General features: G+C 39.7%; 1 protein-coding gene across 1 annotated transcript in view; it reads left to right on the top strand.

Moving 5' to 3' along the window:
* RIPOR2 (RHO family interacting cell polarization regulator 2) overlaps positions 1-10,139 on the top strand; it is a 161,282-nt gene extending 151,143 nt beyond the window's left edge. The window contains exons 20-22 of the mRNA XM_007949818.2: positions 2,146-2,229; positions 5,360-5,450; positions 10,039-10,139. Coding sequence (XP_007948009.2) covers positions 2,146-2,229; positions 5,360-5,450; positions 10,039-10,139 — 276 coding nt within the window. The remainder of the gene's footprint in view (positions 1-2,145; positions 2,230-5,359; positions 5,451-10,038) is intronic.
* The last annotated feature ends 4,383 nt before the right edge of the window (positions 10,140-14,522 follow it).

Genomic DNA, 14,522 nt, shown 5'->3' with positions numbered 1-14,522 from the left:
AAAAAAAAAAAAAGAAAATCCCAAACCTACTGCCATCAAATCGATTCTGACTCATAGCGACCCCCATTGGGTTTCTGAGGTGCTAAATCTTTATGGAAGTAGATTGCCCAGTCTTGCTTCCACAGAGTGACTAGTGGGTTTGAACCACCAACCATCTGGTTAGCAGTCAGAGATGCCTTAGGCACTGTGCTACTAGAGCTCCTAACTTTTGAATAGAGATACATGTAAATAAGATAGTTAACTTAATAAAAGGCCAATGAGAGGGCACAGGAGATCCTCAGTGAGATGGATCGGCACAATAGCTGTGACAATGGATTCAAACATGTTGGTGATTGTGAGCATGATGCAGAACCAGGCAGCATTTCATCCTTTTGTAGAAAAGATTGCCATGAGTTGAAATTGACTAAATAGCAGGTAAAAACAACAACAAACTTAATAAAAAAGTAAGTAAAATGTAAATGCCTGTGTGCTATCATTAAAAATACCATTGCCTCTTGCTAGAATAGGAGCTCTGGTAGCATAGTGCCTAAGGCATTTGACTGCTTACTAGAAGGCTGGCAGTTCAAACCCACCAGCCGTTCCTCAGAAGGAAGATTTGGCAATCTACTTCCATAGTGTTACTGCCTCGGAAACCCAGGAGGGGTCGCTATGACTCAGATCCGACTCAATGGCAGTGAGTTTGTTTTGTCTTGCTAGAATGACCTTTTCTTCCCCAATTTCCCAACTGAAATGTAACCTACCCTTTCAGTCCCAATTTATATGTCATCACTGTCATTAAAAAAATGGCAATGTCATTAAAAAAGGAGCCCAGGGTGGCAAAGTGGATAAGGTATTTGGCTGCTAACCAGAAGATCAGCAGTTCAAACCCACCAGCCACTCTGCAGAAAGAAGATGGGGCAATCTACTTCTGTAAGGATTTACAGGCTTGGAACCCAATGAGGGTCCCTATGAGTCAGAATTGACTGGATGGCAGTGAGTTTATTGTCATTAAATGTGCTCTGGATCTCCAAAAGGAGTCTCTTCTCTGTCTCATTGGCTTAGCATCTTATAGCTTTTCTTATGGCACCTAATACGTTTTTTTTGTTTTGTTTTGTTTTGCAGTTCTTTCTAACCTGTCATTATCAACTAAGCCTGCTGGCCCTTTGAAAACTAGAATTATAACTTGTATTTTCCCTTAAGTTCTTGACCTGGTAGAATATCAGGGATCAATTCATTGAATAAGCCAAACCTGTTGCCATTGAGTCAATTTTGCCTCATAGCAACCCTGTAGGGCAGAGTAGAACTACCCCATAGGGTTCCCAAGGCTATAAATCTTTATAGAAGCTGACTGCCTCATCTTTCTCCTGTGAAGTGTTTGGTGGGTTCCAACCACTGACCTTTTGGTTACCATCTGAACACTTAACCACTGCACTACCAGGGGTCCTACTTAATAAATAGATAGCTCTTTTAATCAACATGAATTATATATATATATATTGATTTATAGGGAGCTCTGGCGGCATAGTGCCTAAGGCATTTGACTGCTAGTAACATGTATGTTAAATACTCTAACATACAACATCAAACATACTATGAATAAACCAAACCAAACTCACTGCCATCGAGTCAATTCTGACTCATACTGACCCCTATTGGGTTTCAAAGGCTGTAAATCTTTATGGAAGCAGACTGCCTCATCTATCTTCTGTGGAGTGACTGGTAGGTTCGAACCACTGACTTTTGGTTGGCAGCCAAGTGCCTTAACCCTTACACCACCAGAGCTCCTTTAACTGTGAATAGGAATTTTAAAATTGATTTATTAAACATGGCGTGGTACCTAAGGCATTTGATTGCTAACCAGAAAGCTGACAGTTCAAATCCACCAGCTAATCCTTGGAAGGAAGATTGGGCACTCTACTTTCATAGAGATACCACCTTGGAACCCAAGGAGGAGTTCCTATGAGTCAAAACGACTTGATGGCAGTGCATTTGGTTTTTTTTTTTTTTTTTGGTTTAGTAAATCAATAATGGATTTTTCTTAATCTGACAGTAGTGCAAAATGACTGGTTTTCTCTTGTAGATTATCTCAGGGCGTAAAAATGACATCTATTTCTTAAGCTACCAGTAAATCAAAATGTCTTCATGATATCCTTCCTTCTCTTTCAGGCTTTGCTCTATTACTGTGAAGCACTAACAAAGGCAAACCTCCAGCTGCAGAAGGCAGCTTGCCTGGCCCTGAAAAGCCTTGAGGTAAATTCCAGCCTTAGAGCCCTCCTCTTCCCCACCCCCCACATAGTTTAGCTTTGAGCAAGACTAAAACCAGTTGCTGTGGAATCAACTCTGACTCATGGCAGCCTATGTGTGTCAGAGAACAACTGTTCATCATAGGATTTTTCAATGACTGATTTTTCAGAAGTAGGTTGCCAGGCCTTTCTTCCAAGGTGCCTTTGGATGGACTCAAACCTGCAACCTTTCGGTTAGCAGCTGAGCATGTTAACTGCATCACCCAGGGACTCCACTAAGCAGTTTACCAATCTTAATTTTGTCAGAGGAAGGTATTAGCAGTTAAAGAACTAAAATGTCAATGAAAAAACAAAGGGCTGAGAATTCCCAACACTAAAGAGTTTACCTTTCAGTAGGGATGATTTAATGTTTGACCTGCCTTAATCACAAAAAATAGGACTAACCAGTCTTCAGAAAAGAATGAGGTAGCTACACCTTAGAACTTACTAAAATCTTTGATGGGCATATGGCACAAGGCTCAGGGACCTGTAGGCCTGATGGGATAAGAAGAAAGAGATTATCACCTTGAAAGAAAAAGTTAATGATCTGCGAAGAAAAAGAGCTCTGGGAAACTTTACCTTCCTTGTTATTAAAAAAAAAAAACCTAACATCAGGTGGCCCAAAAGCTTGCCAGCAATGATTGCTATTTATTTGGGTGCTGTCCTGATAGATAGTGACATGTCAGTGATTGGTGTTATAATATAGAGGTAATAAGTCTGTGTACCTATATAAATAAGTAAAAACATGAGGATACAGTGATCTGTTGTTTTTATGGCTTTACATGCTGCAAAGGCTGAAGCAGAGGATCTGGTTTTGAAGCCTGGCATATCGTCAATTTAAAAAAAAAAAAAAAAAAAAACCTAACTCACTACCATCAAATTGATTCTAACTCACCATGACCCCTTTTGGGTTTCCAAGGCAGTAAATCTTTAAAGAAGTAGATTGCCTAGTCTTCCTTCTATGGAGTGGCTGGTGAGTTTGAAATGCCAATCTTCTAGTTAACAGTCAAATGTCTTAGGCATTGAGCCATCAGAGCTCCCTTTTGGGACCATTATATTCTTCCCCTTTGCTCTTTTCTCCTACCCTTGAAAGCAGAGGATGGGATTCATTGTGCCAGTAGAGACTTCTTCATAAACCACATATTGCCCCCATGGAACATGTTGTTGTTGTTGTTATGTGCTGTCGAGTCAGACCTGACTCATAGTGACCCCTTCTTGGGTTGCGAGTTGCTGGTTGCCATGGAACATAGTATAGGGGGAACAAAATGCAGACTCATTTGATTAGTCCAAACCAACCATCTTTAGCTAACTTGTTGGGGGGAATATAACTTTTAAAAAAATGAATCATAATACGCAGATGTACCATGTATTTCTTTTCTATCAACAATCTGGAAACAAACTTGAAAAAGCCAGGACTTCAAATCAAGGTGCCCTCAAATCTTGGTCTTCCATCTATGTCAGTGGATTAAAATAGCCTACAGTCTACCTGTCCCCAGAGGGTGCAAGTAGTTAACAGCTCAGATGCTAAACTGAAAGGTTGGAGGTTCAAGTCTTCCCAGAGGTACCTCAGAAGAAAAGCCTAATGATCTACTTCTGAAAAATCAGCCATTAAAAATCCCGTGGAGTACAGTTCTACTCTGACACTCATGGGGCACTGTGAGTTGAAATCAACTCCTAGGCTACTGGAAACCTGTATTGCTCACCTGAGTTTGCCATACTCTGGCACCCACCACCACCATTTCCTGAGCCTAGCTTTCCTTAAAGAAAGGAAAACAGAATTTGTTACCCTTTTTCAACTCCTCAAGAATCTTACCAGGAGCATTTTTGTGTTGGTAGAAGGCACACTCCCTTCCTTCCACATGTCCTAAGTATTGTTGTTTGTAGAGGCTCCATCCTCCATTCCAGGCCCTCTTTTCTCTCTATGTCTTTTCCCTGTGTCTCTATTCCCATTGAGTACATCTACTCCCATAGCTTCCATTATCATCTCTATGTTGACGACTCCCTGTATTTCCAGTTCAAGTCTTCCCCTCCCATTTATGTATCCAGCTTTTAGGTGTCTTTACTAAGTCACCTCAAATTCCACCCACCCCTCTACCCACCTGTAGTCTTTTGTATTCTAGTGATTCATACAACCACTTTCCAGTAGCTTGTGTCAGTAACGTAGGAGTCATTGGTAACACCTCCCTCACCCTCATCTTCCACATCCAGTCAGTCTTCTTATCCTGTAGATCTCTTCCTTAGCAGCTTGAAGCTGCCCACACTTTTCTAGCCCTGCTGTACTAGGACATCTGCATATCTCTCCTGATAAGAACAACCTTCTAGCAGTCTCCCTCCTTTTTAAAGTCTTACCTCCCTACATCCTGTTCTCTCCACTGACATAAGAATGCATGCTCCAAATAGATATCTTGCTTAACGCTCTTCCATGGCTTTCCATGTATGACCGTAGAATAAGGTCCAAGACCTTTAACATGCCTTGGAAGGCCCTCCTCGACCTGGTCCTTCTCCAAACTCACCTCTCTAGATCCTAGACCCCATCAGTAGCTATTTCCCTTGCCTGGAATATTTTCTTCTCCATACCCCCATCTGCCCTTACACCTACACACCCACATACTCACCTACTACATGCCCAAATTTGGCTAACTTCCTCCACAAAGATTTCCTTGACTACACCAAATTATGTTCCCAGTCATCTCCTACCAAGGCCTTCTGACTTATCCTATCATAATACTTGTATCACTCATTATAATAATTATTTTACTTGTTTAATAATCTGTCTTCCCATGAGATTGTAAACTCCATCATCCCAGGAAATTCCAGTATAGCACATCTGAACTAGTAAAGGTATCTAAAAGTTGGATCTATAAATGGGAAGGGAAGACCTGGACTGAAAAAAATATTGGGAGTCATCAGCTTGTAGATGATAATGGAGTCCATGGATCTATACTTTCAAAGAGCTCAAGTGACCTTGACTCTCAGGTTTGGAAACTTCTGGGTAAGATGTTTTATAAAGACCATATGAGCTCTGAAATGCTAAGTCTCAAGTAACCTCAGACACAGATGTCACAACACTGTTTACATTATTTTTTTTCCCCTCAAAGGCTACTGAAAGCATTAAAATGCTGGTAACACTGTGTCAGTCTGATACTGAAGAAATCAGAAATGTGGCCTCAGAAACCCTCTTGTCTCTCGGTGAGTTCTTTTACATGACTGCTTTCTTTAGATGATTGCTTCCTTCTTAGGAACTGTAAGGAAAAGTTTTATGTACTTATTTATAGCAAATATATGTTTCTTTCTCATTGTAAGCTATCTACTTATAAATACTCATATACACACATTCACACACAAAGTATAAAGAACTGATGAATGTCTCCCTCCCTCTAACTCCTTGCTCTAATTTTCTGGATGTTGGGGGTGAGGGTTTCTCTCTCATTATAATCTGTATAAGGAGCTTCAGAACGAGGTAGGTGGGTCCATTAGTCTTTACACAGTTTGGAATAAAGCACAAAAGTCAAACTATTTACCCAAATCACAGTTTAAAAAAAAAAAAAAAAGTTAAGCCGTAAAACAGAGACAATAACCAGCAAGTAAGATTGAATTGCCAGGTTGGGGCTAGCACTACCTGCAGGACAGGGATTCAAACCCCAAGGAGTTCCATAAACCCCCAGGTATCCCAGCTTCAACCTTACTCTCAAGTTAACCTCTCATTACCCTCCTAACATGACACCAAAGAAAAGAATTTAAGTATTTGTTATACCCTGAAGTATCCAAATAACCTTCACTTCACTTCATAGAGGTTCATGTCTCACAAGTTTCATACTTTTCTCCTTTTTTTTTGTGAAGTTCAGAGAGGATAGCCTTTCTTAACTCTGCATTAACAAGTATAAATAGTTGTTGTAAATAACTTTCCTACTACAACACATTCTTAAAATGTAAAAGCCAGAAATCTTCAAACATAATCTAGTTAATAATACTACTTGGACAACAGCCACTCTAGTTTGACTCTAGTAGCTTAATAATGCCCATCTTGTGGCATCTATAATCACCGTGAAAATCATATTCATTGTTAGTTGTTCTTTCTTATAGTTACTGGTTTGATAAGGCTTTATTCTGCTGTTGAATATATCATTCATTGCACAGAAATCTTAGCCAGCATATGTTTGTTTAAAGGATAAAACACCTATTCCTTATGGCTGATTTAGGCATAGAAATTATTTAATTCCCTAAAAATGTACTCACAGTGTTATTAATTTGAACTCCTTTATCCCTTAGTATTCTGAAATAACAATGAAGGTAAACCAAGCTTTGGTAAGGCATAGCCAATAATGCTTATATTTCTAGTATAATCTAAGGAAGCATGTCCTTATTTAATGGCCTAAGATTCACTCCAGCTGCACAAACAACAGCATCTCCCAAACTGACCATCACACCTGCTTCACCTTAGGTCTTTACACACTTTGCTCACCCTAGCCCTGTCCCCACTCACCACCAGTTCAGTGGTTCTCAACCTTGGCTGCACATTTGAATCACCAGGGAAGCATTAAAACATACCCATGCCTGGTTCCACCCCCGAAGTTCTTATTAACTGCCCTCAAGTTGGACCCTGACTCATGGTGTCCCCATGTGGAACAGAATGGGTCATTGGCCTAGTCCTGCACCATCTCCATAATTGGTGGTGGATCAAACCATTGTGATCCAGAAGAATTTTATTGGCTGATTTTCAGAAGTAGATCACCAGGCCTTTCTTCCTAATCTGTCTTAGTCTGGAGTTCCCCTGAAGCTTGTTCAGCATCATAGGAACATGCAAGTCTCCAGTGAGAGACAGGCAGTGGCTGCACTTAAGGTGCATTTCCCAAGAATCAAACATGGGTCTCCCACATATAAGGTGAGAACTCTACCACTGACAAGGAGGCCACATATTCTGACCTCCTATAACCCCACCAGGGGAAGGCAGAATCACCATCAATAGCCCAAGGCCTATTCCTGAGAGGCCAGACATGCTGCCTCCCTCCAGCCCTTTTCTCCAACCATTCCTCCCAAAGCACCCACCACCTCTCTCCTGGGTTCGATAATTCACTGCAGTGGCCACACAGAACTCACAGGTTATGGGGTTTATTAGGGAAGCACCAGGCTACAATTCAAGTTCAGGAAGAATGCTCAGTCTCTCTCCCAGCCCACCATCCCTCAGCCAACAGTCTCTCACAGTCTCTCTCCCAGCAGCGTGTGTCTTACCCAGCAATGCGTGTCTGTTGCATCTCTTCCCCAGCAGCACATGTCTCTTTCAGGAGCACATGTCTCTTTCGGCAGCACGTCTTCCTCAACCAGCAGTCAGAGAGAGTTCTGCCTCTAGGAGGCCTCCTTTTGAGCCCAGCAGAGTGGTCAAACCAACCAATCATAACAACAAAATTCTAAGCACCTGAGAGTGAGCTTCCCATAACATTTTGTTGTGCCACACCCAGCAGAAACAACCCAGGTGGATAACATATACAATCAGGAGCTCCTCAGTTGCTCATTCCACCACTGAGTTTACAATGACTTATGGGTAGAAAAGCCACACTAAGTAATTTACTACACTGCAGTCCCCTACTCACTCCCGAGGATTCTGATTTAATTAGTCTCGAGTGTGCCTTGACATTAGGGCTTTAAAAGCCTCCCAAGTGATTCTAATATGTTACAAAGTTTGAGAAACCTGATACCATTTCATAAATCTCCTTTTATCCTAATACACAATCCTGGTACATTTTTATCTCACACAGATGGTTGAATTAATATAATGAAAATAGTATTTACAGTGGAAATTGATAGGAGATACTCTATGATGAAAGGCCATGGGGTTGTCACAGAGTATTTGAGGGGCTTGGTAAAGCAGGTATTTTCCAACCAGTATGGAATAATATTTTAGCCTAGAGCTATCCAATAGAACTGTCTGTGATGATCAGAATGTTCTGTATCTGCACTGTCCAATATGGCCGCCATTGGTCATATGGGCCTATTGAGCATTTCAACATGGTTACTGTGACCGAGGAACTGAAATTTGAGCTCTAGTTTTGATTAATTACTATTTAAATCTATATAAGCACATGTGGCTGGTGGCTATGACATTGGACAAAGTAGTCTGAACCATGGTTGTGGCTGTTCTAGTGTGGCTGGCTGAACCTTAGTCCTTTCGGAACCATGTCTGCTTGACTCCCCAAAGCTCAGGCTAAAATATATTCCAAAATCTATCATTATAATCCATATAAGGAGCTCTGGTGGTATAGTGGGTAAGGAAGGCATTTGGCTGCTAGCCAGAAGGTTGGTGGTTCAAACCCACCAGCTGCTCCATGGGAGGAAGATGAAGCAATCTACTTTTGTAAAGATTTTACAGCCTTGGAAACTCAATGGGGGTCACTATAAGTCAGAATCAACTCAATGGCAGTGGCTTTGGTTTTTTGGTTTGGTTTCTAAAACCCACTCATGTCAATATAGTCCCAGCATTTCATGAATTTTTTCACTGTGGTTTTCCTTCACAGTCAAAGTAGTCCAGTGGACTTCTGATTGAGCACAACTGATCATTGCCATCTTTGTCTCAATTATTTTACATGTATGAAAGCCTGCTTCTTATCACTCATGTTAGCACTTTTGCTTTCTCACTTTTACTCATTTTTAAAAAAAAAACAGGGGAAATGGAACAAAATATTCCAATAATTGGTAAAAACATCTTGGCTGTTCAAAGATGGTGCTGCTGACAAACCTGCGTTATTTGCTGGCAGACAGTCCTACCATGTAGTTACGTAGCAGAGTAATTTTTTAGCTAAGGTTTGAAAGCCTAAAGTTGACCTTTACCAAAGATCATTTAAATGTATCAGTATGTGATGCAAAGAAGTTATATAAAGGTTCAATGCACCAAAGTCCAGGACCAGCCATACTGAAATCCCTAAAACCAAGAAAACCAAACTCATTGCTGTTGAGTCAACTCCAACTGCTGTCAAAATCTATCATCATAAATCTATCATTATAATCTATATAAGGAGCTCTGGTGGTGTAGTTGGTAAGGCATTTGGCTGCTAGCCAGAAGATTAGTGGTTCAAACCCACCAGCTGCTCCATTGGAGGAAGATGGGGCAATCTACTTCTATAAAGATTTTACAGCCTTGGAAACTGCTGTCATAGTGATCCCTCCTTGGGTTTCCAAGGCAGTATCTCTACAGAAGTAGATTGCCCCGTCTTCCTTCCGAGGAGTGGCTGGTGGGTTTGAATTTAAAATATAATTCATATTTCTCAGGAATAAATCTATTACATGAAATTATCTACAACAAATAGCCATAGAACTCATACTCTGTTTTGCTCTGTGGCATTCTTTTGGTCTCTGGCATTAGCTCAAAAGTTCTTAGATGTTCTAAATGCTACCTACAGAATAATAATTAAGAATGTTGTTGTCATTGGTTGCCATCAAGTTGGCTTCAAGTAGCAAAAAGCTTTTTCTTAACTAAAGTTAAGTGGCTCTGGCTACTCCTTGGAAGGAAGGTTGGGCAATCTACTTCTGTAGTGATACCGCCTCAGAAACCCAAGGAGGGGTCTCCATGAGTTGGGTCTGACTCGACAGCAATAATAACAACAACAACAACTTAAAGTTAACATACCAAAATACAGCAATCCATACCTCAACAACCTTGCTATTAATTTATCATTTATTATTATTGATGTATTTATTATTACAATATAATTATGTATTATTATTTGAATGATGGATAAAAAAGTTAACTAAAAGTAGGTATCCATGTTTAATGTTCTTTTTCCAGGAGAAGATGGACGGTTAGCATATGAACAGTTGGACAAATTTCCTCGAGACTGTGTTAAAGTTGGAGGTCGTCATGGAACTGAAGTTGCCACAGCATTTTAATTACAATTGAACTCTGCCTAACAGCTAAGTGTCTTAATATCTGACCCTTTTCATCAGGATGGTGCTGTCATTTAGCTGGAAAGTGTTTAAAATGTGAAGAGTTCTGCTGAAAGTGTCTGGAAATTAAACATGTTACAGAAAGAATTCAAAGTCCAGTTGCACAGTACCTATCTACTGTTTCCCTTTAGCCAATAGTTTAGGGCTCTGTATAATTTGGTAGATTATGTCATTGATTGCTTCTGACAATATCTAGTCCATCTTATCTAATGTGTATGGAATTTTAAAATAGTCACCTTTGTACTTTTTTGGAAGATCTCCTATAGTCATGTGACACTTTTATATGCCTTGCAGTTTTTCTCTGTCTTGTTCTCAGGGTTGAGTGAGCCCCTTAGCTACCTAATTTTACTTTAAATACAAAGCACAAAGAAGAATCTCTTCAAATAAAAGTTTGCTTCCAAAACTTGATAAAATGACCCATTTTAAGAGTTTATTTTTTTTTATTATTATTTCATTTCTTTAAGCTCTCTCTGTATCTTGTTTCTTTTCTTTATATGGGAAATTCCAAAATCACATTTCCACTATGGTAAAAAGAAATACTTTATTAAGATTATACCCATAATCTTTAAAGGGGAAAAAAAAAAAAAAACCTCAAAGCTTTAAGCCTTTTCTTTTTTAAAAAAAAAATGAGAGCCATTTTTTTATGATACTCTTACCATAGAAGTATTTTGCTGCTAAGATAAATCAAAACCAAAAGTCAAGGATTCAGAAAGCTGTGATGCTCTTTGAGATGGAAGAAACAGAAGGAATACTAATGGGTGGGAGTGGAGGGACATTACAAGGTGGTCCTTGCTTCTGTAAAAATGGCCATGATGTCAGGAACAAGAAGAGAACCCTGGGGGGTGATGACTGTCTAGAGAAATCATTCACTGTTGGCTAGAGTTTCTTGGCCAAAAAGTTTGAACAACAGATCCCATGATTGCTTAATATCAGGATAGTTAGATCATTAAATAAAGTATACGACCATTCAGTAACTCTTGTTAAATAGCTTTTGTTCCTCTTAAGAGTATATAAGGTGGGGTATGCCAAGGTATCAAAATAATATATGTGATTGTAATTAAAACTGTGGAGTATCAACTGTACTATGGACGTGTTTGTAAAAAGTATCATTTAGATGTCATTTTAAATACTTACATTTTAGCAAGACTTCTCAAAAGGACTTTTATGTCATTTCAAAGTGAAACTTGTTTGTCAGGCAAATGTATGTTTCCACTGTGAAGTTATAATGTACATATCTGTAAATTTATAAATATTATATATATGCTTATAGCCTTCATTTTAAAGGTACATTGTACAGTCTATAGCACTGTTACATTGTTGACATAGTTTGTTTTATAGAACGTGGTATCACAGATGTTACAGGATTTTTTGGTTGGTTGGTTTTTTTTTTTTTTAATATTTTGAATATTGCATGAGAGATAAATTCCGTATCTTTTGTATTCATTTCTGCATTTTTGGTTGGGGTGGGGGAGCGCTTTTAGTTTTGTGGCATTTGTATTCATCACTCTTTCAATCATGTAAGTTGAAATAAAACTTATTTTTGAATTACTAGTCTCACGTACTACAGACTCTGCTGTATTATTTCACATGCCTTTCTTAAATTGGTATTTATACCCCTCATTCTGGATTTGAGTTTATTCTTATCTTGAAATTTCTTTATCTATAAATAGGGATAAGGAGCTCTGGTAGCATAGTGCCTAAGGCACTTGACTACTAACCAGAAGGCTGGTGGTTCAAACCCCTCAGTCTCCTTCCTTGGAAGGAAGATGGGGCAATCTACTTCTATAGTCATACTGCCTCGGAAACCCAAGGAGGGGTTGCTATAAATTGGGTCTGACTCGACGGCACATAACAACAACAGCAATATAAATAGGGATAATAATATTTATTTCTCAAATGTGTTGTACAGCTGAATGGGGAAATAAAAGCTGTATTTTGGAGTTGTGATATCTGTGAGCAGACTGTAAATTCCTTGAGGGCAAAAGAGAGCCCTCATTCATTTTTGTGTGAGCTCCCAGTCAAATTCTACCAATATCATCACACATGGGCCTCTACCATTTAAAACTAAAAGTAAGTATTTACTGAGTTGACTCATTAAATACCAGTGATTGCTTTTACTGAATCAGCAATAAAAACAATTTCCATTATAAGATTTGTTGCTGTATTGTTTAACACAACTGCCTTGGCCTTAGTTATTTTGCAAAATTGTAAACAGATAACACCAGGGGGGAAAAAAAAACCTCACTGCCATCAAGTCAATTCCAACCCATAGCAACCCCCGTTGGGTTTCCAAGACCATAAATCTTTATGGAAGCAGACTGCCCCATCTTTTTTCCATGGAGCAGCTGGTGGGTTTGAACCACCAACCTTCTGGTTAACAGCCAAATGCCTTAACCACTACACTGCCAGAGCTCCTTTAAAACACCAGTACTTTTTATTGTATCAGAAAAACAAAACTACTCAAAAAGAAAAACACTTTTCATTACTGACATTATCCTGAAGCTGAAAGTGCTTACTAAACAAGTATTACCTTTTTTGATTTTGAGTAAGTGCACTTTATGCTAAATTTCCATTTGCTAACTTTCATTTATTCAACAATTATTTACTGTGTATTTATTATGAACAAAGTGTGTGATAGGGACTCTTCTTACCACTGGACATTCAGCAGTGAAAAAAACACAAGGGTTTTTTAAAAAACAATTCCCTGCTTTCACTAAGCTTATATCCTGAAAGGAGATTTTATATGTGTGGAGGAGGTCATGGGAGCTCTGGAGGCGTAGTGCCTAAGGTATTTGACTGCTAACCAGAAGGCTGATGGTTCAAACCCACCAGGCACTCCTCGGAAGGAAGGTTGGGCAATCTACTTCCATAGTGATACCACCTCAGAAACCTGAAGAGAGTTTGCTATGCGTCAGGTCCAACTCGACGGCAGTGTGTTTGGTTTTAGTTTGTTGGAGGAGGTACATTGGGTGTTTGGGGGACAATAAGGCAGAGAAGTGGAATAACGATTACACAAGGTTAGGAAGGGTGGTACTAGCAAGGATCACATGTTTAAAGAGAGAGGTCAGGGAAGGCCTCAGTGAAAAAATTACACTTGAAGACTAACTGGTAGAACTAAGGGGATGAGCCATATGGGTATCTGTGGGAACAGCATTCAGGCAGAGGGAACAAGTACAAAGGCTCAGAAGAAGGACTATGCTAGGTGTTCTAGATTTTCTAGTAACCACATTTGTGGTGGTTACATTTGTCAGCTTGTCTGGGCCTGGTTGAGTGGCTGGGCTGGAAGTAGTTATTCCCCAGGATGAGACTGGCAATCAACTCCATGGTGGAATCTATTGAGAGCAGCTGAGTAGCTGCCATTGGGTATGTGGTCTGCTTCTCGTATATAAGAAACAGCATTGGAAATGGTCACTAGCTTATGGCACGCTTGGACTCTGCATGTAGCTGTGTCGTCATTTAGCAGCTTGCCATGCTCTGCCAACCTGGGGACTTACAATGAACTTAAATTAATGGCCTGCTGTGTGGTTTGGTAACATTGGGACTGTGCCTTTTTACTTGTCAACCTTGGGCTTGGCAGCCACAGCAGCCAACAGCTGTCTGAGTGAAGAAAAGCCTCTAGCTCCAGTGGGCCAGGAACAGGAGGCAGAGCTGAAGCCCGAGGCTGAGGGGCTTTCACCCAGCCCCTAGAGCTTGGCACTTTGAACTTGGACTTAAAGCCTCCAAATTGAAAGAATAAACTCCTGTTTGTTAAGGCCATCCCATTTGTGATGTATTCCTGTCAGAGTGGTAGTAAGTAACCAGAACAACATTTTAAAAAGTAAGAAGAATAGGAGAAGTTAATGTTAATAATATCTTTTATTTAACCTAATATAGACAAATTTCAACAGGTGATCAGTATAAAAATTAGAGATAATTTGCATTCTTTTTTCCATACTAAGTCTTTGAAATCCAGTGTGTATTTGACATTTAAAGCACAGCTTAATTCAGACTAGTAGCATTTCAATACCCACAAATGGCAAGTGGCTACAGTAATGGACAACATAGGTCTATTATATCCCCAAGTATCCCAGTGATATCCTTTATAGTATATGCACATGCATGCATGCATACACACATATATGTATACAGATCCAATCAAGGATTACATGTTGAATTTAGTTGCTATGTCTCTTCAGGCTCTTTAATCTAAAGCAGTGCAGTGCTGTGAATTGCTTGGTGGTGCCCTTCTAGCCATTGTCCTCCATTTTGTGATGTATTGTTAATGCTAGTCTCTATGATTAGGATTTACAATGCCTGTTTTAAGGCGCTCTGGTGGTGCAGTAGGAG

The sequence above is a fragment of the Orycteropus afer genome, unplaced genomic scaffold (genome assembly GCF_000298275.1).
Source record: "Orycteropus afer afer isolate SDZICR_OR568_19922 unplaced genomic scaffold, OryAfe1.0 scaffold00255, whole genome shotgun sequence".
Lineage (NCBI taxonomy): Eukaryota > Metazoa > Chordata > Mammalia > Tubulidentata > Orycteropodidae > Orycteropus > Orycteropus afer.
The sequence above is the reverse complement of the archived record's forward strand: the minus strand, read 5'-3'. Positions and strand labels throughout refer to the sequence as shown.